This window comes from Enoplosus armatus, chromosome 17 (assembly GCF_043641665.1).
Source record: "Enoplosus armatus isolate fEnoArm2 chromosome 17, fEnoArm2.hap1, whole genome shotgun sequence".
In the NCBI taxonomy this organism is placed as follows: domain Eukaryota; kingdom Metazoa; phylum Chordata; class Actinopteri; order Centrarchiformes; family Enoplosidae; genus Enoplosus; species Enoplosus armatus.
In genome coordinates, this window is record NC_092196.1 from 1398686 (window position 1) to 1424365 (window position 25680).

The 25680-nt window shown below is 47.3% G+C and overlaps 1 protein-coding gene across 2 annotated transcripts in view; it reads right to left on the reverse strand.

The window, feature by feature from the left end:
- Nucleotides 1-23157, reverse strand: part of LOC139299734 (uncharacterized) — a 35737-nt gene extending 12580 nt beyond the window's left edge. For both annotated transcript variants that reach the window (XM_070922603.1, XM_070922604.1), the window contains exon 1: nt 22102-23157. In XM_070922603.1, the coding sequence (XP_070778704.1) occupies nt 22102-23008 (907 nt within the window). In that variant the 5' untranslated portion in view covers nt 23009-23157. The remainder of the gene's footprint in view (nt 1-22101) is intronic.
- Nucleotides 23158-25680: the final 2523 nt, after the last annotated feature.

The following is a 25680-nucleotide window of genomic DNA, read 5'->3' on the forward strand; positions in this document are numbered from 1 at the left end:
GGCTGTTGGTTAGTGTTAGTACATATAATTTAATCAGCTATAAATATCCAACCGTTCGACCATTGGAACAGAACTAATCCTCATGAGTCAGGACAGAGAAGGGCAGAGTGAGAGACACAGACGAGGTTTAAAACATCCACTCAGCCTGGCTAGTCCAAAACAAATGTGGCTGGTTGCATTATGGGAAATGTAGGAAACAGCCTTTTTGGAGCTTGACTCCTACTAGACAGATTTTGACCATTGTGTTATTAACGTGTCTTCTTGTGAGTCCCCCAGTTTTACGAAAATGCAATGCTAAATCCCTGGAGTGTAACCTTTTTTGAGATGAACTTGGAGAATTCTACACAAATTCTACGCATACAAATAGACAATTTAAATGTCTCCGAGTGACGTATTTTTTCCTTAAAAAGGTATATTGTCACACTAAATGCCGATTGAATGATACGCTGGCTAATTTGGTGGTAACTGATCGGCACGTGGCTCAGTACGTCGCTATAGAGACATGGAGACAAAAGCACAGACAGACAATGTGGAGACGGAGGAATGTAAAAGACAAGATAACCAACGGGGACACACACACACACCAATTCTCACACGGTTTGAGGCAACAAAATCCACGAATCCAAGTATGTCAGGCTCACTGTTGATAATAGAAAGAGGAGAGAGACTTGCAACAAATGTCCACAGCTGGAATTGAACCAGGGACGTTGCAGTTATGTGGTTAAGTGCCACTGAAAAAGGTTCAATCTGAAAACAGCTAAAGCAGTGTGGAAAACACAGGGGCCGTTTCTTGCTATATGTGGACTATATGTGCCACCAGGGGGCCACCAGCGTCATTACTGACGTTTTCAACCTATCACCGTCGTCCCTGTACCTAAAAGGTCTGCAGCGTCTAGTCTAAACAACTACCGCCCTGCGGCACAGAAACTGGGTTCTCCAGCCACATCGAAGACAACATCCCAGCCAGCCTGGACCCTCACCAGTTTGAAAAAAAAGATTTCCATTATCCGGACAGCATGAAAGATGGCCAACAAAATTTAGAAACAAATTCCTGAGGACCTCTCTCCGTTTTTCTCCCATAGATGGGTTCCGGTCCACAAGCTCTACTTGTTTTTCCTCAAGGCTTGACCTGACCCTCAACCCGAACTTACTACACGTGATGGGTCATGATTAACAGCACTACGTGTCGGCGTTCCAAAGCGGCAGAGCATTTAACGGCAAACCTAAAGAGATTAGAGTTTAGGATGAGGACAAATCGAGCGCTTTGGTTTCACTTTCTCCACACTTGTACAAAAGTGCAGGCTTTGCTTCTGGGGAGCGGCCCTTCCGCTGTGCGCGCAAGCCTGCGCCTGCGCAAAGGTGTCCTGGATGTTGCGGCTGCAGTCCAGAGTGGAAGGGTAGAATACAACCGAGAGCAGACGGACAGAAATGAAAGTCAAATGTGTGGAGCAGAAGGCGGAGAGCTAGTCCCTCGAAACGGACCATCGTCCATTGTTTGGAAGTGTTTCGGATTCAGGGCAGGAACAAATCATATGCAAAGAGCGCGAAACGCACACACAAACTGCGGTTCAATGAATGCATGAAGGCCAAGAAGAATAACGTCGCTAACGTTACCTCACTGAACCCCCGTCCTGGTCCTGGTAGATTTTGCATCCAGAAGGAGATGCACCATGAATAAGGAGCGGCCTTATTTTGATGGAAAGCACATTAGCAGGAGCGTAGCACGACATGGAAGTGAAAGCGGTGCTCTCTCTTAATTTGAATGTGAAAGTGCAATCAAAAATATTTTGTCCCTTTCAATAATCCTAGTGTAGTCACTTTGTCCGTGACTGCGCAGCCCTGATGCAGATGCAAAGTTGCGGGCCGCCTTTTGGCCCCTCATGAATCTGTAGTGTTGCACTGAGCAGGTCATTTACATCCTCTGCCCTGACTGGACTGTACTGCACACGGCAAAGCAGTTCATTTCCTGTTGCATGATTTGTTTCTCGAGTGCAGAAAAGCTTTGCATTGCGTCAGAATGCATATGCAGTGCCGCTGGGACGCGTTCGAAATCTCTGCAGCTCAGCGGGCAGTGTGTGTGTGTGTGTGGACGGCCCATTAGAGGGAAGTCGCCTGATTCATCTGAACTCAACCGTGTTCCAAAGCTGCAGCTCTGCTGCACAACTGCAGCCCAGTATCATTTCTGAGTAACTGCTGTTACAGTTCAGAAGTGTACCAGGGTCTGCCTTCCGACAAGTCACTTCCTCTTGCACGTGGGGAACCACGCAACGCTGCCCATGGTGAGGGTTGCATCACAAAAGCTGTCGTTCTGCTAAATGTGCCATCAATATAAAAATTTAGTTAATGAAGAGGAGGGAAAAAAATAAGACACATTGTGATCTAGACAAGAATAGGGATTCACATGCTAACTATAAAGAAAGGTGCCTGCAGCCCGCAGTCAGTCAGATGATTCTCGAGGCGGGTGCAGTGTTGCGGAGAACCCGAGGAAGCGCAGTGTCGAGTTTATTCGTAGTTGCTCACCAACGGCAGGAGTACACGCCGTCTTGATTCTTCTGACTGCTACTGAAACCATCTCGATTTCCTCCCCGCACACCGTTGATGTCCTCAAACGATACAGCTGGAAGTTGAAATGATCGAAGAGGAATGCCGGTTCTTAATAGTCCAGTGAAATACATAAAGAGTCCCACAATCACTGCCTCTCGTCTTAATCACCGTTCAGACTTCTGCAGTGACGGTAACTCGCGAGTGCACATACGGCCGTGTCTCTTCGACCCAAACAAAGATGGCAACCCGACAACTCTTTGGGACTTTGTTTCAGCTTGACACTTGATTATTCTCTTCATATTCAATCTACTTTTTGTTTGTAACCTTGTCTCCGCAAGGCACTACTCCTGGTAAGCAACAGTAGCTTATGAAGGATCACTCCAGTTTATGTCAACTGAGGTCTTATTTGCGTATATTTGGCCATACCGCCCTTCAGTTTATAATGATATTGCACTCGTCGAATGAATTGTCGAGCTCTCGGAAGACAGTGACATTGCGAGCACACAAAATGAGCGGCATCGCGCCTGAAATGTTGCCAACAATCCCTCGCTTGTGCAGGAAAACTACGCGCACCACAACAAGCACAGCAGGTGATGGGTGAAGTAGGGAGTGGGTCTTGTTTGCTCTCGTTTCTTGACCCGTCTGAACTGGTGTTGTAGGAATGGGTGGGAACTGAACGTTTTACCACGTTGTAAATGATGTAAATTGTAAACGGATTCTGAAATGACGCAGCTATTTTGCTGATCAATTAATCGAGTATAGTAGTAGTAGTAGTAGTTTTGAAGCAGAAATGGCAAACGTTTTCTCAAATGTGAGGTTTTGACTGTGCTGGTTCGGACCAAGAGAAGACATCGGACAACGTCGCTTTAGCCTCTAGGAAAACGTCACAGTTTGCTGATGTTTCACGGACGAATAATGAAAATAATTGTTGGTTGCAGCCGTCCTGTATTTACTATATAATAAACCTAAAATACCGCAATGAAGAGCCTTGCTTGATAGATAATATAGCAATAAATAAATGGTCAATATTTTGATATAGCATATTATTGGAATATGTCACAAAAGAGTGGTACATGGATGAGTGTGCTTCCTGGAAAACGTGCTTGGCATTCACACGGATTCTAGCGTTCGTTTGTACGTGTCGCAAAAACCTAAACACCTTGTCAACAGACCAGAAGTTACACTTCTTTCAAGCACAGCGGCACTGACTTTAAGGATTTGAGTCAACAACTTGCAAGAAGCCAGCCGAGGCCTGACGGCCCGGCCCACCCCCATCCTGACCGCCAAAGTGGACCAGTCCTCTCCGCCTTCATTGTTAGGCTGGGAGCCTGAGCATGCCCCACCGATATCCACGGGGGATGAGGAGAGGAAACAAAAAAAAAGAAATTCCTACCTTCTCTCATTCACAAAAGCCAGTTGCTGTGGCGCCCCGGTTGGCGGTGAAAGAGACTGGGGGGGGGGGGGGGGTGGAAGCGCCGCCTTTGCTTTCTAAACTCGAAAGCAAAGTTTCCTGCAAAGTTTCGTCCGCTGCAGCAGCGATGGCCCTGCGCTCTCTCTCTCGTTCAGTATCTCTTTCCCTCTCTGACCGCCTCTCTGGTTAACCCTGATGTCAGGATGAGTGTGAGGAGTGGGGGAGTGGGTGAGAGACAAAGAGAGAGAGAGAGAGAGAGAGAGAGAGAGAGAGAGAGACGGAGGGGGTGTTGGTGGCTAAAAGCAGCTCCCTGATCCATTCACATGCAAATGGCACCAAGGAGCTTCCACTAATCCTTGAGAGGAGAAGGACTGCGTCTCCCTAACCGACCCCCCCCCCCCCACACCACCACCCCCACCACCCCCATCAGAATCATTTACCCAGCCGTGGCTGAGTTGTCAGTCAGTGTGGTGGGATTGGGGAGCTCCAAGTGGCTCTGTCACTGACCTATAAAACCAACGAGTTGAACTCGCCTCGTAACTCCACTTAATCGCATCAGCGTTCGTACAAACAGGTACACACTTGCAGATGCAGTTAAATGACTTGACACTCTCTCTCCCTTACACAAGCGGTCAGGAGGTACAGACATCGTGGTCGGGTCATGTGACGCGTCTTCTGCACCAGCAGAGAGAAAATTGGATTTGGTTTTAATGAGTCTCTGCAGGTGGGGGGGGGGGGCGTGTGGCTTCTTGTGGGGAAGTTGAGGTTGCTTTAATGTTGTAAATGATGGCTTGATGCTATTTCTCAATCAAGTCAATGTGATTTTTTTCTTTTTGAATTTGAATTTGACAGTCTCCATCTGTCACGTTCACTTTCAGTTGACTTCAGATTCATATTTCCAGCTATATCCATGATTAGCCTTTTACTAAACTGTCAGGTTACGCTCTCTGCAACTCACACCCGGCCTTTACAGCATATCTTCCATTACAAACCCTGACAAAGTCTCTTCATTTCTCTCTTGTGTTCTGACAAAAAAAAACAAAAACAAAAAAAAACACAGCTGAAGCCTCATTCAAATGGGATTAATATTGCAGGGGAGAGGTGGGTCATAAAATATTTGGAGGTTCACAGAGGTTCATTCTCAACCTTGGGAACGGGTATGCTGTAACATTTACTTACTTAGTTGACCCCAAAGCCTTCATCAGGAGCTGAAGAAGTGAACCTTGAATTTTTATCACAGTGTGAGTTCATTTGAACTTAATTTTAAAGGTCCCATATTGTGCCATTGTGACATCACAACCTTACGGAAGTTCTGACTGGCTCGCTTAAAGGCACAGTGTATACAGCACCTAGAGCTGCTTTATAATCAAACAAGACACGGAGGTCTCACTTTCTACGATATGGGACCTTTAAGTTCATCAAGGTCACTTCATTTCATTTGCTAATATTAGACTTATGCCATATGTGGTTGCCCTCCTCTAAACCCTCTTTTTGACGGATGTCTTTCTCTGTCTCCGACGGGTTAACGCACGGAACGCGACACGGGTCGGGCTTGCAACGTGACATTTCAGCGGCCCGGGGTGAAAAGCTTACGCGGGGTTGGTTGGTTGGTTGGTGTATCTGTCAAGTTTATGATACTTCAACTGTCACACACATCGCAGTCGAAGCGAGCTGATGAAACTCACGGCAACAGGAAGCACAACCGTCTCACAGGAAGCTCGGCACTCTTTAAAAGGCAAAGTGGCTCTCTTAAAGGATATGTCCAGTGATATCTTCGATTTTTCCTCCTTCCCTTGTTGTCAAAAAAAAGAAAAGAAAAAAAGTCCCATGTGCAGACCCAAACATAACAATGACCTGATCCTTCTAACAAGTGCTGTGCACGTATCCAGCGGCCCCATGTATATCTTATCCCTCTGTGCCACGGAGCTCCATTGTTGTCCAGAAACGATTAAAAACGCGTCAACGAGCCGCAACGTCAGCGCTGGCTGACACTTTCCTTCATGTGTTGTGTTGGTTTTATTATTAACCAATGCCACGGCCAGCCAAGGGAAGTGTGTGGTTTTGTTGCTATGTAACTAACTGCACTGTAGCATGTAACAGTAGTGTGTGTGTGTGTGTGTGTGTGTGTGTGTGTGTGTGTGTGTGCTATAAACTGTCCCTAACTCAGCGCATTAATATTAACGTATCAGTTATGAAAAGCCTTAAAAAGTCTGTCACACGTCATACATGTAAATGTCACACATTTACAATAACCATTTCATTTCTGCTTGCACTATTATCATTATACTCTCGCTCTCTGTCCCCGGAGCTAAGACGCCAACACACACACACACACACACACACACACACACACACAGCTGACAAGCATGCTAACTAGTTTTCACATGTTCAGATCTGAAGTGCCAGCCCTTGGAAAAAAACCCCCCACAAAATTCACCTCAGTGACCGCCTTAACATCGTAAAACAACAAAAATGAAAAAGAAACAGCAAATGACTGAATGAATGCCATTTAAAGTGGGGGGTGGGGGGGGGGGAGGGGGCTGAAAACAGGAAGGAGAGAGCTGTTCTTTACCTGGTGTGGAGACACAGCAGCCAGCAGTGACACACATATACAACTGGGCAGGATGTCATATCACTGCCTGCCTGCCTGTGTGTGTGTGTGTGTGTGTGTGTGTGTGTGTGTGTGTGTGTGGAGGGGCGTGCCGCTGTGTGTGTGTGTGTGTGTTACAGAGGATGATGCATTTCCTGGCCTGTGGAGACAACTGTTTCCTGGTTAGATCTTCTGCTGGCTCTTTAACTCAAAAACAACACACCGTTTTGACGTTCTTATTCGACCATTATCCTTCCAGATTTTAAAGCTGCATTCATTGATCGTTGGCCAGGAGGGGGCAGCAGAACGATCCGAAAACGCACGGTTGTCTGTTTACATTACCAACAGGCAACGCTGACTGTATACAAAGATGGCTGACGCGTCTCCACCTCCTTCCTCCTCCCACTGTACAAACAAGGAGCAAAAACTCTCCCGGATGCGGCCCGCTGCCGCCTCGCGCTGGTGACGTCATTTGGCGGTGGTGATCGAGGAGGGTGGAGCCCCGACCCAATCGCGAGCATGACGTTTCGCCCCCTTTTTAAAGCATCAACTAACGAATTAAAACCAAACTGATGAGAAGAACAAACATCAGCGTGATAAGAACCACCTTTGGATTTTTTTTTTTTTTTGTTTGGCCCATGTCCTATCTGCTAACATGGAGGGGGGCGGGGCTTATGACCTATACTGGAGCCAGCCACCGGTGGGGGGGGGGGGGGGGGGGGGCACTTTTGGGGAGCTGTCACGTCGTCCATCTTTATATACAGTCTACTATGGTCTCCACCACCTCCGTCAGTTACATGGCAAGTTTTCCAGCAGGGGTGGGGGAAGCGCTCAGATCCTTTCCTTCAATAAAAGTAGCAATACAACAGTGTAAAAGTACTCCAGTACAAGTAAAAGACTCTTACTGAAATAAAAGTACACAAGTATTATCCGCAAAATCTACTCTAAAGTAAAAAGTGAGCCGTTCTGCTGCACGGCCCCTTTCAGAGCTAATTTAAACTGCATTTAAGAAGGACCCGTGATGCTTTTCCTTATTTTCCGTCATGTACAGAGTGTTACAATGTTGGATATTCCTATTGAACGCTACCAAAGTTGCCAAATAATGAGGTAAACCTATGTAAAAGTGATCCCCTGTGAGCCAAAAGCTCAGGCTTCAGGATGCCCTGTTCTTCCGTGAGACCTATTACGTAACGCATCCCGGATTTGCAGTTACTTTCTAAAGCTTCCCGTCCATCAGGAGACGCCGTAAAACCCTGGGAGTTGAGGCAGAGCAGCCGGAGGACATTGGAGGGAAAACCAGGAGACATTTTTTTCTCCATAAAATGATGGGAGTTTCACCAAAACCAGTGAACAAAGTTGTGTGTTTTTTTGTACAGTAATCAAGTGAGGCCCCCGTCCCCAGAAACACTTCTGTACAGCACACACACACACACACACACACACTTCTTGTCTTCTATTTGTGGCCTGATAAAAACAGGAAGTTCATCACATTCAGTGGCCCATATCTCCATTTTCCGAGCTCGGGTCACTGTAGCTGTCGTGCGGTCGAGCGTGAAGCGGCGTAGCGCTGCGCTCGGGGGCTCAGAGGCCAATCAGAAGAAAGCCGGGAGCTTTTCGGGGAGGCGGGGCCTCGAAGAGACGGGAGCTCAGACGGCTTGTGTCGGGCAGAGGGTGAACCGAGGGGGGCCGCATGAAGGGCCAGAATAAGACGAATATGGACTCGACTTGATCTGTGAGTCACGCAAAGCCGCTCTAGCGGAGTGTAATAGTTCATCTGACAACAGAAGTTTGGAGATTGTGTCATCGCGATACGATTCTACTTTTCCACGTTGACATACGATTATATCAAAATGTATCACACAGCCCTAACACACACACACACACACACACACACTCACAGAGAGTTTATAAGAGGAATGTGGAGTGTGTGCCTCCTAGCAAGTCTCAACATGCCAAACACAAAAGAGTAGGCTACAGCCAGAGGACACCACTGATTTTCTCTCTCTCTCTCCTTCTCTATACTCTCCATCTATTCATCCACACAAATTGTCTAGGGGTGGGGGGGGGGGGGTTCCTGTTATGTTTCCATTCAAAGTCCTATAATTCAATGTCTTGAACATAACACACAGCCTACCTGTGTGTGTGTGTGTGTGTGTGTGTGTTTGACAGTTGGTTGAAGTTGGCACATCACATTGCATGACTCTTTTTTTTTTTTTTGTTATTTGGCGGCGTCGAGAAATGAAACACATTTGGCTGCAGGCGGCGTCCCCTTGTGGCCATTTATAAAGCATGCTTCATTCTCACTCCTTAATCCTGCACTGTGGCCCAGGTTTGGTCCAACAAATACACTACCTATGCTACGCTTTCTAACTATTATGAGCATTCAAGTCATCCCAATTTCGTATGCCATTTCGAAATTGAAATTTTTCTACTAATTTCATACATTTTCCCCCAAAAAATCTAATACATTTTAAATATTCGGGTTATTAGGATAATGGACTTAACCTTAACGGTTCCCAAAGCGCTTTACAGATACAGTCTCAACCACACATTCACACACCGATGGCGACCGAGCTGCCGTGGAAGGTGCCGGCCTCCACCGGGAGCAACTTAGGCCACTTCGACATGTGGACAGGGGGACGCCCAATCCCCGCTCTACCTAACCCTGCAACAGTGCTGACAACTGCACCACCATAATCTCCCCAAAAGTGATTTGTTATTGGATATACATGGTGACTCGTGGCGAGTTTGAAAGCAAATTTTAGACGAAAACATGCTCAACTCCAAAAACCTCTTGCACCCTTGCCGCAGCGACCCTGAGTTTGATTCCCAACCCTCTGCTGCATGTCATCCACGCTCCCCCCTTTCCTGTCTCTCTCTCTCTCTCTGTCACTATCCATTAAAGACACAATGACCCCCCCCCCAAAAAAAATATCTTTAAAACAACAACCTCCAGACATTTTCTACACATTTCAAACATAGTTAGTTAGTTAGCAGCAGTTATTGCTATTGCTGTTTTGTAGTAATAAACAGGGCATAATAAAGTCATCTGTGGCAGTAATAAAGGTCGCTAAAAACTATGGATCCAAGTTTTTTGTTCCATACTTGCAGACAGGTATGTGTTGCACGTTAATAAGAGTCAAAGTTGCCAATTATCGCATGTAAAAACAAAACAAAACATATATTCTGTGTCTTTCTCTCGCCTCTGCTCATATCAGAAGAAATGCCGATGACACTTTTATGAAATGTAACACACATTTCTGAAAAAAACGAGCGGTTGACGCCAGATCAGACAGCGAGGGGGCACGTACTTGATAAAGCGAAGTGATTGTTTAAAAAAGACAAATATAATTTGATCGTCGGCGTCCTAGGGGTGAAGCCCACCCACACTTTAGCTCCGGAGGGGCCCACTGGACCCGTTAAAACCACGGACTCTGCAAAACCTACAGCCTACGTACGCTGAGTCAGACTGCTTTGATAGTAAACCAGCTGGCTCCATTTCACCCAGCACAGTCTGCATCGGGTTGAAATTACATTTCCACCGGCTGGACTTGTATTTCAGAGTTCTAGGATGACTTCACCCGTACCGTATATATATGTATATATATATATATATATATATATATATATATACGTGGGGACGTAACAGCTATGAGACAAGAACCATGGGTTGCAGCAGTCATTCTGATATATCATTGTGACTGGAGAGTCTGTGGGAGACGATGAGGCGCCCAGCTTTGGGAGCTGCTGCTCTGCAGGGTGATGGTGAATTTCACCAAGGATTCAGTGCCTCCCCCAAGTGGTGAAAAAGTATACCTGCACAGCATATATACACACACACACACACACACACACACACAGATAAAGACAGAAAAAGCCGCAGATTGTGGCCCGAGATATGCCGCGGTGAAGGAGAGGTGAGGAATGTGTGGCATTTATCTCCACTCTCAGTAAACTCTTACATCAACAGTGACAACAACAGATAGATACGGATCAACAGACGGGCATGGATCAACAGACGGACATGGATCAACAGACGGACATGGATCTTCTCTTTCAGGAATGTTTTCCTCAGCCCACTAACTCCTCGCTCGATAATGTTCTTATACTCTAGCCTAAGGGTATATAGACCATGCCTCACTGGGTCCATCCGGTACCGCAAGCACAAACGCGCCCGCCTCGCGAGACGGAACCACAAGGGCTCCGTGTCCGGCCACGGCACCTTGCATAATAGCGCATGGAACCACCCCATATGCACCCCAATTGCTGGTTTTTAAAATACAATTTTTGTTACAGCAACGAGAGTAAATGTCTGTAAAAGGTACTGTTTTCGACTGTCCCTTTGGTCAACTTGGGCCCCCGCCCTGTCAACCCTAGCCCTGGCGAGAGCATTGACCAGAATATACCAGAATTCAGTATGTCCCCGAAGGAACTCACAGACTTGCTTACTTGTGATATTTTCTACGTGTTTAGGCTAGTGCAATAACTAATGCAGGCATCATGTTTCTCTTAATGGGCTGCTTTGTAGCTTTGCAAAAAACGCTGTCAAGATTCTACTCCGCCTCGACAGACAAAACGATCCCATCGGCATTCAAGCCTGCACTCTTACACTCGTCTTATGCAAGTATTCACAACAGAGCACAACAGCTAGAGATGTGCACTTGCAACCAAAAGCCAACACATCAACAGGCATAGTTTCGCAGCCGCAGTCACATTGCGTCAAGACTGGATACAGGTCTGGCTTTCTATTACACCGAGCTCACCGTCACTTGAAGTTCTGCTTCAATTAGCCCAAAGCAAGCTGGGAAACACTCGCAAAATCTACTGCAGGGTCAGAACCAAAAGAAAAAACATCAAAATGCCCATGTAAAATGTCTATATGCAGCATAATCCACTTCTCCACTATTGTCAGTCAGAATCAGATTCAGCTGTTCAACACGAATATTTGTTCGGTGGGCACATTCAGGGTGACGACGACGACGTCCAGTAATACAGTAAACAAGCCAAGTTAGCCCTCCGAGCTAATGCTTGCTAATTTATGCTGATGCTAGATATCAAGCAAAAGCCATAGACTATGTCGTATTAAGTTACTGTGACCTGTAAGAACCGGGCAAGCTGCCTCCATCTCAGACTCAAGACTGACTCACCCTGGGTCCGGGTCCACAGCTGCCTGTACCTGTCACAGACATCTCCACCGAGCGCAGCGGATGTAGTGGAATGATTTTCACTCCGCGCACTCTGAAGCTCACTGACCTGACAAACAAAAATGGCCGCTCAACTCTGACAATTTCAGTCGACTGAGGGGGCAGCCCGAGTTTCAACCGATCGTGACTCCACCAATATATCACTAAATATGTCACTTGTGGCAGAGCTTTGGCACTATCTGGGGGGGGGGGGGGGGGGGGGGGGGCACAAAAAAGCACAAAAAAAAAACACGTCAGCAGTGAGGTGTGTGTATATATTTGTATGAGTCAAAGAGTCAAAGTTAATCATTACTCTGAAAGAGGGGCCAAAGAGGGACAGAGTTGGACAGACTGAAGGGTGAATGGACAGATCAGCCTCCTTTGTTAACATGGCTGTATGTAATGTTCGCAGGGTAGACACTGACGGAGATATAAACCAAAGGCAAATGTTGAAACGACATTATCCTCTGAACTGTAATTACAAAATGATTCAATTGCTTGATTCGGTGGGATCAGTTGATTCCGTGTGGACATCGTGTGAGAGTCAGTGTCAGCGGGAGTCCCGGGCCTTGTTGACGGGGCCGGCAACGCATGGGAAGAAACTGTTCTTGCAACAGCAGCAGCGTACCAGATTCCGGACTCCATGATGGCAGTGTAGAAGTGCATCCTCATCGTCGTTGGCAGGTTGCACTTCTGCAACCGCTGCAGGAAGTACGCCCTCTGCCGTTCTTTCGTGATGAGGGAGCTTATGTTCAGCCCCGGCTTGAGGTCCTGGGTGATGGTGATGTCCAGGAAGCGGATGGACTCCACAGCGTTGACTGGGCGGTCACACTGGGTGATGGAGGTAGGTGAAGCTGGGTTCTTTCTGTGATCCACTACCATCTCCACAGTCTTAAGACTGATGAGCTCCAAGTTGTTCTGTTCTGAACCAGGTCACTGGATGGTCAATCACCCACCTGTTGGTGGACTCAGACATGTTTCCCCAGCCTCACATGCTCCCTACTGTCGGAACAGGAAGTCTGTAATCCACCTGCAGGTGGAGTCAGACCAACTCATCCGGGAGAGCTTGTCCTGTAGCAGAGCCGGGATGATGGTATTAAAAGCAGAGCTGGTGCTGGAGGGCCATGTTTACTGCATCATTCTACAAACCTGTTGGCTCTGTAGGCGAACTGCAGGGGGTCCAGGGGAGGATCAGTCATGTATTTGGGTGCCCTAACCCTAACCCCACGGCCTCTGTGAACTCATCCAGATTATTGGTAGCAGTCCTGAAAACACCCAAGTCAAAGCACGCCCGAAGGTCCTCCACAGCTTCACTGGTCAACTGCTTGGACATCCTCGCAACAGGTTTACAGAGCTTTCATTTCTGCATGTAGGCAGGAGTCAGGTGGACCATGACATGATCAGAATGCGTTCGTGCAGGCGGCGTAACAGGCCCTGTTGATTGTTGTACAAGAGTGATCCAGAATGTTCTCCTCTCTGGTTGGGATTAACTGTCTGTGTTTGAGGAGGTCATGGCCGGGATTCACATAACTAAAGAGTCCGGGGTTTGTCCAATCCGCACGCAGTGTCTGGTCGGCAAGCCGGCGCTGTGCCTCCTGCACTTTGGCCTGCAGTGGAATGTAAACATGTGACGCCGAATGAATGGAACCGGGAGAAGAAGGGTTTGCGGTTAATGAAGAAATAGATCCCGAACCGCATCAGGAGAACAGTGCTGTTGGAAAAAAAAAACTGTCACATCGTTACACCAGCTGTTACAAACAGATCAGAACACCTAATCCTCTCCTTCCTCCTCTCTGTAGGGTCTTGGGGGGGGGGGGGGGGGGGGGCATACAGCTGCAACGTGGACATACAGCTGCAACGTGGACACTTTCAGATGTTTGCACCGTTCATCACATGTACTGCACACGCAGTTTTGTTTCAAAGAATACTCCAATGATCCAAATCGGAGCAGCAGCGGAGGCCGAGATACTTTGACTTTTAGTCGCTGACATGAGTCCAGCTCCGAACACTGAATCCTGCACTTCCCGTAACGCAACTCCATGGAGTCCTTTCAATTAGACCCTCCCCTACCTGGCGAACACCTGTGCCTCAGACAGCAGAGCCAGCACAGGATGAGCTAGTACAACTTCCACACAGGTTTGTAGTCTCTAGTCCGCTGTAGTAGATAACCCTGATGAGATCACTATGACTGTGTCGTCTTGTGAGAAGACAGATTTCGTGGGCTAGAGTAGTACTCCTCGTGCCCAGTAAACTGATCTTGAAGAGTGCCCCTCTTCTAACTGCAGTCCATGTTTTTCAACTGAATGGCTGCTGTGGATGTCAGAGCAGAGCCAGCTTGTCCTGTAAATGCCTCCGTACAGTTTGAACTCGGAAACAACCATTATTATACCAAAGAGGTTGTCTCACACACACACACACACACACACACACACACACACACACATATTAAAGAGAATGAACACACTCACTTCCACGGAGGGGTCTATTAAAGATGAGTCAGGCTCTAAAGCGTTGCTCAGACTGGTACTTGAAGCTTTACAGTTTCCTGTTGATGTGAAGTTAAGTAAATAACTGTTTGGCTCTGGGCCCACAGCGAAACCTAACATCAACACACACACACACACACACACACACACACACACACACACACAACTCAGCAGCTGGATAACCTCCAAATGTTTAACAATTAGGATCACGGAAAGCACTCCGGACGTATCTCTGCCAAGTTTTGCACAATCCTACAAATTTGTTATTTCAATAACATATATTCTATTGGCAAAATACCAATCAACTTTGCAGGACTGTTTGGAGTTGACAAGCCCACCTCTCGAAGTTAAGTGAAATAGGAAACGATGTAGAAGATAATATTTTGCGGAATAATGATAGTAATAATGAATGGATTTATTCCATGCGACATGCGTCATATGCAGCAAACTTGCTAAAGATTGTGTCGGCGAAGGTGGGATTCAGGGGATGGCAAACTTTGGTTATTTTGGAGGTCCATAATTCGCAAACAAAACGTCCTGGAAAGGACTACGTCATTTGGTGCATTTCACTACAGTATATATATATATATATATATATATATATATATGTATATATATATGTATATAGTTTACAGCGCAGCTCTGCCTTTGGGAAATAATGGGTTTCGGAGGGGAACACCTCGACAGGCAAAAGGCACAAGGTGAAACAGATTTAAGCTACTTTTTAATGATGTTTTCATGAAGAAATTAGTCAGGGATTGACAGGTTGTCGATGCTCCCTGCAGCCCATCAGGTGGGTGTCACCAATAGAATTACACCGGCGAAGATCATAAATCGTCAGGTTTTCCCCACTCAATGCTAAATTGCACACTCTGTAGACACGAATAGGGTGAAGGTGGTTACGATCTGACAGAATATTACTCCCCCTGTGGCGCAAGAGGAAGGAATTTAATAACTCTCTCTCTCTCATAATTTCCTTCATCCTTTCACTAACTCTCCCCTCCTTCCCTCCCTGTCTTTCTTCCTCCTCCTCCTCAGATCTACCTTCCTCTTTATACCTATTGTCTGTCCTACATTAGAGGGATTAGAAGTGAAGGCCAACGACCTGCCAATGCACATCATGGGAATGCCCTCGAGTGATACTCACTGAAGAAGAGGTTAGGGCGGGGCGGGCATGGAAAAGGTCAGACAGGGGATGATGAGTGGAACTGCTCGATTGTGGACTCCCCTTTTACAAATGTTCCATTTGCTCCGGACCTGTATTTATTAAAGGGGTAACCTTTAAGAGCGGCTCTCGAATGTTTACCCGTGACAGCCGACTACGGTCAACTACAGAGTAACTTCACATGGTTACTTATGTTCAAGTGCTTAGAAAGGACCAGCCATCTCGCCACCGGGGGTTTTAGCCCAAATATTGGTGCTGGGAATTCTTGGGAACTAGAGATAAAGACAGACATTGCGTTTGGGTATTTCGTTGCCATCGTCTCACCGACTCTACACAGCATCAGGTGTTTTGTTTCTGATTGCCGCCACAGTAGAGGAAGTACGCGGGAGGAAATGGGCGAAGATCTCGGTGGCGCCACAAGTGACGAGCGCAGGCGGGCAGGGATGCATGGAAAGAGACCGCATATAAAATGTGCAAGTGTCACTGTTGCCGTTCACGTCCCCGAGGAATGCAAAAGCAACATCCCATCAAAAGTGCTTCCGAGGACAACAGAGTATGAGAAATCTGCCTGTTCTGAATTACTGGAATTACGACTCTTAGCAAAGAGAGTTCAACAGCTCTCTTACATCTCCGCTCATATTGTGCACCTATCTAACAATACGCGGCAAACAAATGACATGCTTTCTTCCTGTAAAACAAAATATGTCGTGCGCTTAGGTAAGCTCAAACCGACCGATTTCAACCAATAATATCATCCACCCCATCATCAGTCAAACTTCAACTTTTAGCGGCACGGAGCTAACATTCATTAGTTAGGTAGCTAGCTAGCAACAGCACGGTGCGTCGGTTAGGACGCACCCACCCTTTCAACGTTCAAACCAAATTCCTCCCAACGCGAGGCCCCGCCTCCTTACCCCCGTTGCACTTGGTAATATGTCGCGATACGGAAGCTGGACACCCTCAAAAGGCCGTTACATCTCAACTTTATGAAAGGGAAAATGCACAATAAACATTTCATGCCAACGCGCAATACACTCAGGCAGCATTCAGATCAGCACCGGTATTGCGGGTAAAACGCCGGTCCTCCCGTTCGCAAGACGTTTGCGAGACGGCGCAACTTAAGAGTCAGTTCAGCGTCACATGGGTTTCGCCACTGTCCTGCCCCCCTTTTAGGAGACTAGCGGCAGGTCCTGGGTCTATTCACTCCACACATTGGAGAAGTGAACGTGAGCGCAGATTATAACCGATTCTTTCGCCCCCGTAGGCACCGAAGTGAATACTGGACCCACTTTTCACTAGCCGCAAATCTTCTGAACATTCTGACACTAAAATGGCATTTTGGCAACTTTATTGGGAGTACTTGGAGGGAGATGAGTCCCAACAATGTGACTGTGTGAAGAGATCCCCACGACAAGGGTAATACATGTCCACACACACACAAACAGAGTGACCGGTCTATACGTGCCTCCAAACACAAATCCCCTCTTCCTTCACACATGGCTGCAGTTAGCGAGCAAGACACATCCATGACCCCTTGCAGCCGAGAACATTCCCACGCAGAAGCACTGGAGGCAGCCGCCGGGACGTGTACCAACGAGCCTCTAACCAAGCAAACCGCGGCGCAGCAAATATGTGTGAAACGAGAGATCCCTCAACAAAACAGCGCTGATAAAACAAGAGAGGAAGATGGATGGGGGGAGTGGGGGGGGGGATTTCCTCTTTTGACTCGCTGCTGTCGGTCTCCTCCTTCCTCTCCTCTTCGGGACATTCTCCACCCTGAACAATGCTCTGCTGACCCTCCGTTCTGAATACCTCTTGTACACACCGTCCCCATTTTGTTGCCTGTGTCAGATCAACATAAGCGATCTGATTGTGATACGTCCTGCATCTGCCTGCAACCAGACACGATGAAGACATTATCTGGTTATATGAGCAGACAACGGGCTCTGAACAAACAGCGAGTGGAATCAGATTTGTGCAGGTCTCCCTCGAACTCGCATCACTTCTTCTCAGATTCATAAGTCACACATGCTCAGCGGACTCTTTTTTGAAGAAGCTCTACCCTTTAAAAGCCTCTAATCCACCACCCCGTTGATTTACGGCGCTTTGATTTACGGCGCACTCCTGGCTCTCACCTTCCCCTCTCGCGCTGCCTCTCTCACGTCGCACACATTTGCAACCACAAACCTCCCCAACGGTCACCCCTTTCCCCTGACTTTCTTGTCCTCTTTCTTTCTGGTTTCTCCCTGTATTTAAAATGGAAGGCGCCATTAAAAGGAGCAATTAAATGTGTTTGAGTTCCTCTGAGGACACAACAAAGCAAGGTCATTTGGATGTTTTGGGTTAGAATTAGTCATCTGAAATCCTTTCATACACATTTGTCAGTGTCTCCATGACTGTGTGTGTGTGTGTGTTCTGAACAGCCAGGGTGAGCTAATCTTATCTGGTGCAGGAAACACATTTCAGGGCCTTGACCCAAACAACTGGACAGGAGACAGAGTTCTAATCTGAGCTGATGGGAAGGACGACCTAACGCAAAACAGCAACAAACAGCAGCGGCGAGGAGGTTCCCTTATGAAAAGATCCTATTGGCTGTTTCTTTCATCCGTTCGTATGTGACAGTTCTCCTGACCTGGCCCTCCACTGACTCCTGGTCCAGGACCTTTGACCTCTTACGTTGCTGTGAGCGGTTTACAGTCTGGCTGTTCCCAGACAGCTGATGTTGTGTCAATTCTGTCTCTCGTCCAGGGTCCTTGCTGTTTCACTGATGTAGACACCACTGATCACTTTAAGATCTCCGCTAGCACACCCTTAAGACCAGGGCAGGACTGGAGTGGCGTATGACGTCATCATGACATCATCATGTGACTAGTCTCACATAGCCAGACCAGACCAGACCAGATGTCCACACTTTGAAACATTTGCCCATGGGGAGGCCTGGCATCAAAATAGCTAAATCCCCGCTAAAGAAGATGCCACACAAAACAGTAAACGACGTATGTAGACTGTGTGATTTCACGACTTTTACTGTTAAAAAAGACAAACACAACTTCATCATCGGTGTCCTGGAGGTGAAGCCCACCTATACTTTTCGAGGAGCTCACTGGACCCACTAAAAACCACGGACTATGAAAACAGCAACGTGCAGGTAGCGGAAGGGGAGGAGAACGGCGAATGAACTTTCACTCTCAAGGAAGTATAATGTCGCCATGGAGTCAGTCAGTCAAGTGTGCCCCACACAGGATATATTTACAGTGAATCTACTTGACATAGAAATAGAAGTCCTGCATCGCAAACTAAATTGTGACCACTGACGTACCGACGACAGTCACTGGTTTGTTAATGTTGTTAGAATATGTACTTTTATGATTTTCAGAGCAAAAGTGCATGGACTTTACAATGTGGAGAGGAAGTGTGCAGTACTGGTCTAAATTGTGACCACTGACGTACCGACGACAGTCACTGGATCACATTGATACAAGAAATGACAAGGATTTCCTATTTGTAAGGCAGATTTACGGAGGTTTGTCCTCGATGGACAGATCTCAGACACCAAATATCGCTTGGCAAAGACAAGGAGGGCGATTTCTGATGCTACTAAATTCGAGGGTTAAAAGGTGTGTTCAGGCGGCCGTGTTTTTGCCTCACTATCACATCTTTCCATTGACTTTGTCTGCTATGGCATCACCCTTAACAATGTTTTTTTTTCTCAGCAAACTGAGCGTCAGTCTATAGGTGCTTTCCATTCAGTTCGTCATACTTCCTCCCATCCTCCTCCTCCTCCTCCTCCTCCGGCCTGTGAACTGGAAATGGATCAAGGTCCACTATCATCGAGGATGTTCCAATCCCTTAAAAGGCGTCTCGGGGGAGACGAGGAGTGAGGGGAGAGAGAGAGAGAAAAAGAGAGAGAGAGAGAGAGAGAGGAGGTTCCAGAGGGGCTTGGAGTAGGGACGTTTCTTTACCAGACAGCAACACCCCTTCAAAACGGAATTATTGATTGATTGGTTAGCTGATCGAATGGGACAACAAACTATATCTGTGACAGAGGGGATATAAAGTGAGGAGGGTGAAACGGGACAATGGCGCAGACATCTGCTGGGGAATGTGTTCCCTAAATTACTGTCATTAAAGCTTGAATCAGAAAGAGAGAGGGATGGGGGGGGCAAGCCTGGGCATGATAGATACAGAGAGAGAGAGAGAGAGAGAGAGAGAGAGAAAGGTGGTCAGAAAAGAAAGACTGATTAAAAGAGCAGAGGGGAAGGACTAAATGAAGTTATTGAACATTGAATATTAAAAAAGGTGTGGTAAATGGACGAAGAGATAAGAATGCTTTTCCGAGGTGGAGGAGATGTGGAGGGAGATGAATGGATAGGGAACAATGTACGGGGTGAGGGGGAACAGAGAACAACACTGATCCACATCAGATTATGGGTTGGATTCCTAGTTTTACTGACTAACTGATCATAAAAAACATTATTTTCTACTTCACAACACTTCAGCGCAAGTTGGATGTTGACCAACTGCTTCTGTTTTCTTTTGTTCGACTCTTCTTTCTGCGTCGCTTTCTTCTACCGCGTGACTTTTCTTTTCCTCTGTGTATTTCTCTAAGAGCAGAGGAAGGGAGTAGAGGAAAAGGGGGGGGGGGGGCACTCTTTTGTTGTCGTGACTTTTGTGGGGGACAAAAAAACAAAAAACGATCTGAGCAAAGCACTGGATAGAGCAAAACAATCGCTTCACTGCGAACACCCTTTGTGGCACACACAAGCCTGTTATTTTACAACGTGAACACGGGTGACAGCGAGCAAAATGCTCACGTGTGCTCTGGTGAAACTCGTGCCAGAGCACAGACTGAAGGCGGGGGGGGGGGGGGGGGGGGGGGGGGGGGTGCTGTCCAATCCTTGTGCGACAGATTCAGGGAGTAAATCGTGCCACAAGTGAATTGTGTCACTTGCGGGATTTGGACTGAGCACAATTCACCTCCTCCACCACCACTCACTTACACTTACGTCAGGATGCGTTGCACATCGGCCCAAATCGGTTGATATTAGATTCGTGGAACCGACTTCTGTCGACAACAGCAAAGTTGTGAGTGAGGACCCGCCCCTGCATCACAGAGCAAAGGCCCGTTACTTTACTTTACTTTTTTGGGGTTCTTTTTATAGTCTTAAAAGATTTACCTGGGCGTTGATTAGGCTGTTTGGCAACGGCTTGAACGTAGCAGACACGCATTTATATGTAAGAGTCTCGCACTCCAGCTTTGACGTTGACTTTCTGTGAGTGAGTTACCTTCATGTCCGTTCAAAGACAAATCCGCCATGTTCCTGATACCACCACCACTGCGGTGGCAGTTGAATGTCAAACGTTTCCTTCAGGGAGCGACCTGCCACTGGGCCCTTCGGTTACCTCTCTTTCATCTCTGAACTGGACTAATTCCGGCCGGAGAAGGCGAGGGGGGGAAAATCCCGCAGGTGCCTTAAAACAGACGCCTCGTGTTTGTTAAACCGCGTGACTGAGTTTTTGAATCTGCCACAAGACAAGGTTCTTGTGTAAACATCCATTTAACATCATTTGTTAAACAGACCGTCGTAAAAAAAAAAAATGGAACCTAGAAAAGTGTTTCGTGGCATGTGTTTTCCACGTTTTGCTTCCTTTTCAGCACTCAGTGTCAGAGTTTCCAGGCACCAGCAGCATGTGAGGACAAATGGATACCAGTGTTTCCCATTGATTACCCATCATAATGAACCGAAAATATTTTTTTTACATATCTCATAACATAAAAGATGAAGATACTCATACACAGCATTGACCTAAATCTGACCTGGTTACAGTTTGTTTTTACAATAGGCACACTAAAAGAACATAACATAAAAATAACACACAGTTAGTGAAACCTGACAATCGGCAAAACCTCAGCCCAGCTCTGCACAACTCATTAGACACAGAAGTCTAACATGACATCACTTCCTTGCCATGTCAAGGCACTGCCTTTCAAAATACGACGCCCGTGAACAGCCTGCGAACCAAACTGAACACGGCCGTCAGGTGGACGGACAACTTCAGTGCTCAATTGGAAGCTCACCAATCGGGCATAAGCGCAGTAAAAGGGGCGACAGGTGAGTGTACCCGTCTACAACGAAAATGGAAGGAGAGCGAAGATGAGAGGAGGGAGTCCGAAGAGGAAGAGGTGGAGGTAGACCTGGAGGAGGACATGGACAAAGTAAACGGGGACCAAATGTATCGGATGAGATTCTAGCAACAAAAGTAAGAAGAAAAGGCTATTTTGAATGTACCGTGGCATTGTGGCGGTAATATCACAATGTGCACTGCAGTCATGCAGAATGGGGTCCTCCATCAGATCCAGCAAGGCGAAGAGATGATGCTTAGGGTTTGTTAATGTTGTTTGCTGTGTTTACGTACTATATTCTATTTAGAATATGTACTTTTATGATTTTCAGAGCAAAAGTGCATGGATGCATGGATTTTACAATGTGGAGAGGAAGTGTGCAGTACTGGTCTGTGTTGTGCTCGGTCAATATATCCATGCACTTTACTCTAACACACAATCAAAACCAGACTACACCATTAGAAAAGTAAAAATGTTAGAAGTGTTTTTAGATTGAGCACAGCAGTGTGTAACTGGTTCAAACAGAATAAGATCGCATGTACTGTGTGTGCCATACAGTGGCCAACAGTACATTAAGGAGAGAGTCTACAAATCTTACCTTCCTGTTTCTTCTTCCCCTGTTTCAATGTGGGCATGGGTGTGGTCTCAGCAAGACACCCGAATGCGGATGACAACCCGCCATTGCTTTGGACTGTAGGGGGCTGGGCCACAACTGCTGGGGTGGTGTCAGTGGCAACATGCTGGGAGAAGGAAGCGATCCGCTGTAAGATTGAGCCTACACTGTCTCTGGCATCACCTGTGCCATCATCCAAAGGACGAAGGGCTCTGGGGCTGGAAGAGCTGCACGGGCTAGGCAGGTTGGTGACCACCTGGACAACTTGGGCCCCTGTGAGAATCTCCAGCTGGGAGCTCTGGGATGGAGAAAGGGGCACTGGGGAGCAACTCATTTCTGGGACAGGTACGGAGCTCTGCAAGGGAGTTGGAGAACATGGAGAGGAAGGCAAAAGGGGATTATAGAGGGAGAGGGGTGGGGTGTCAGAAGAACTATCTAGGCTGCTGAGAGAGGCTGAAGGGCTGGTGTGATGGAGGCCTCCTGTGCTCCTTGGAGGAGGCTTGGGGGGGTTGAGGCTCATGGATCCCCCTTGAGCCTTGGTGGGAGAAGTGGTTGAGGTACTGCTTACCAAGCTGTCCAGATCCAAGGGAAACTTGTTGAGACGTGGAGTCTCTTTGGCCTTGGGCTGGGGGGCCTTGAGGGCCTGGGACCCTTGCCTCTGGCAGTGGTTTTTGGAGCCACAGTAGCCCTCCTCCCCAAAGGAACTGGCATTATGAAGACGACCATTCCAGTTGGCATTGGCATTGGCATACCTCAACCCTGGAGACATCCTGTCTCCACCTCCACCCCTTTGCATACTCTCCATTCCTCCTCCTCCATCACGGATTTGGAGGTCTAGGCTGGGCATGGAGCCATGGTTCACCCCCCGAGGCTCTGGAACACCCAGCATCATCCCTGGCCCCTGGTCAATCTCAGAGTGGAAAACACTCCCATGGGAGGAGAACTTCTTCAGGTTGGGGTTGGTTCCAAAGTTGCCCCCTCTCTCTAGGTGCTGTTGTGGAAGCTGGGGCTGGATTTGGTGGTACTCCCCCTGAGGTGGAGGGCTGGGATATGACCCCAGCCTAGTAAGAGAGAGGGCACCCCCACCCCCTCCAGAGTACTCCAGGCTGGACGTGGAGCTATGAAGGCTGTCACTGTCACTACCTGGCCCAGACATCATGGTGTAACCATTGGGGTTTAACCTGCTCTGGAAGGATGCAGCTCTGGTCACGGAGGAGCTATTATTGTGGACGGCTGGCTTGTTCATGGTTCCCCGGTTGAAGGACAGACTGCTAACTACAGTACGGGACTTGAGCACTGGGCTAGGATTGGATCTCAGGCTGATGCGGGAGTGGTGGGCTGTAGAGCCCAGGCTGTTGTTGTTGTTGAAGGCTAATGAAGGGGACTGGCCACCTCCTCCCCGCCCCCCACTGGCTTTGTTGTGGTTGAGGTAGAAATGAGAGGAAGAGGGGGAAACAGGGGTGGAGACGGGGGAAGCCGTGGAGAAGGAGGGTATGTCATCCACATCTTCGATGTCGAAGGATCTCTTCAGTGCTGCAGGTGGGAAGAAGGAACAAATGAGTATTTAATCAAATGTTTCAGTTCTAACTAACACTTAACCAGTGCATCTTCACGTATGTCAAATGAGCGTCTCATGGAGTCAGTGTGGACTCACGCTGTCCATTTGTTGAAATAGAAGCATATATGTATATGTCAGATAGACAAGCGATGGTCATCTAAAATTCCATAATATGACATTAAGATGTCCCTTGCTGAACCTCTCACATCACCAGGGCATCCTGTTTCAGCCTTGTTGAAATCTGGGCTCGATGGCGTTTACCAATTTACCAAAAGGAGGCAAATGACGTGTTTCATCCTCTGGTGGGGTGTGATGGCTGCTTACAATGAACAGTTTTATCCTTGGCCTTCTTTTTGTCTACCAAATAAGTTTAACTAACACGGGGGTTTGTCTGTCCTGGCCGACCATGTTTCTTGACCCATTGTACCTACTTTTACCGATGCCACCGCGTTCCGAGATCTCAGCAGTTAATTTGGCAAGTACAACATTAATGCTAGTGAAGGCAAATAAGACACGAGTTGAAGATTAAATAAAAATATAAAGCCTCACAGAGATCTCTTTTTTTTGGGGGGCTGTCAGCTGCTACACTTCATTAAAAACCACAGTATCCGTAGTGTTTAACAATTACAACAGCCATGAAACTAAAGCCAGGAATGACAAATCTGACCCACAGTGCAGTAAAGGCTGTGTTTGTGGACGCATACGAGTCTCTGCTCAGAAGATCAAAATACACCTCTCTCTCTCTCTCTCTCTCTCTCTTTTGGTTTCTGGGTCCTGAAGGATCTCAGCCACTTGCCTTTGTATGGGAACAGTGTCCCCTTCCTCTGTTGAACACACACACACACACACACACACACACATTTCCCTCAAACTGCAAACACAAAGGGTGGATTGAGGTCAGAGCCAGAGTCATGGCATGGCGTGGGGTTTTGTGTTACAAAAGCCCGACCACTGACACACCATGAGAAGGAGTGGATTGGTGGGTGAGTCGCAGGAGGAGGGGCGTATAATCATAGTGAAAGCCGAGATGTCATCCAGAGACATCCACAGCTGCTGCCTCGATCATTTCGCAAACTTTGCTAAAACCGGAAATATCTCCCCAGTGCAAATTCACCACAATTGGCAAAGCTGTAAATTGCCGAAGTGCAACATTCATTACATCAATTCCAGGGGGCCAATTTAAAATTAGGGCCGCAAAACTACTGTAATCAATATCTGCGGTTGTGAAAATGTAGCGCCAGAGCACAGGGCTGTCTGACGGCAAAACAAAGCGGTGAAAATGTTCAAGATAATATAGTATACACTCAAACTGATATTAATTTTTTTTCTGGTGGGTACGCTTTGCTGCTCCTCCAAACCGGGGCTCGTGCCAACCGCCATCTACTGCAGGTAACACTCCGACCGTGGATAAGCACCTCATGCAAACCCCACTTCGAAAAATCCGAACTAACCCTTTAAGACTCACACTCAGTCTCTAAGTGTTGTGTGACCAGACCAATGACCTCTCAATGACACACACACACACATGCACCACTAATGCCGGCTTCAGTGAATGAACGCGGTAAACTAGCTGTTCACTCTCACCGCTCAGGCAGCCCTTTTCAGCGCGAAAGCTCCGGAAAAACCCACCGCGCACTCCCTGCTCAACCAGCATCAACCAGCAGACGGACACTGGTGAACGCGGTGGAGTGGCTTAGCCGCTAAAGAGCCAGATATTTCCCCCAGGAGTTGATACGAGACCAAAGACAGGGCTGACAGAGAGAGAGAGAGAATATTGGACTTGCACTCATCATGTGGAAACAAAGGAATGAAAATGTTGCTCTGTAAGTCCCTGGGTGTGTAAATAAGCTAGTTTGCTAACAAGTTCTGTTAAGTTCACAGACGTTGTTTGAATGCTGGCTTTCATTCCAGGATTTACGGTAACTAATAAGACTACATTACTGCACATGTGCTCTCACAAAATCTGGCAGCTGCTGCTACCTACAAGATTAGTTGAAGGTCCCATA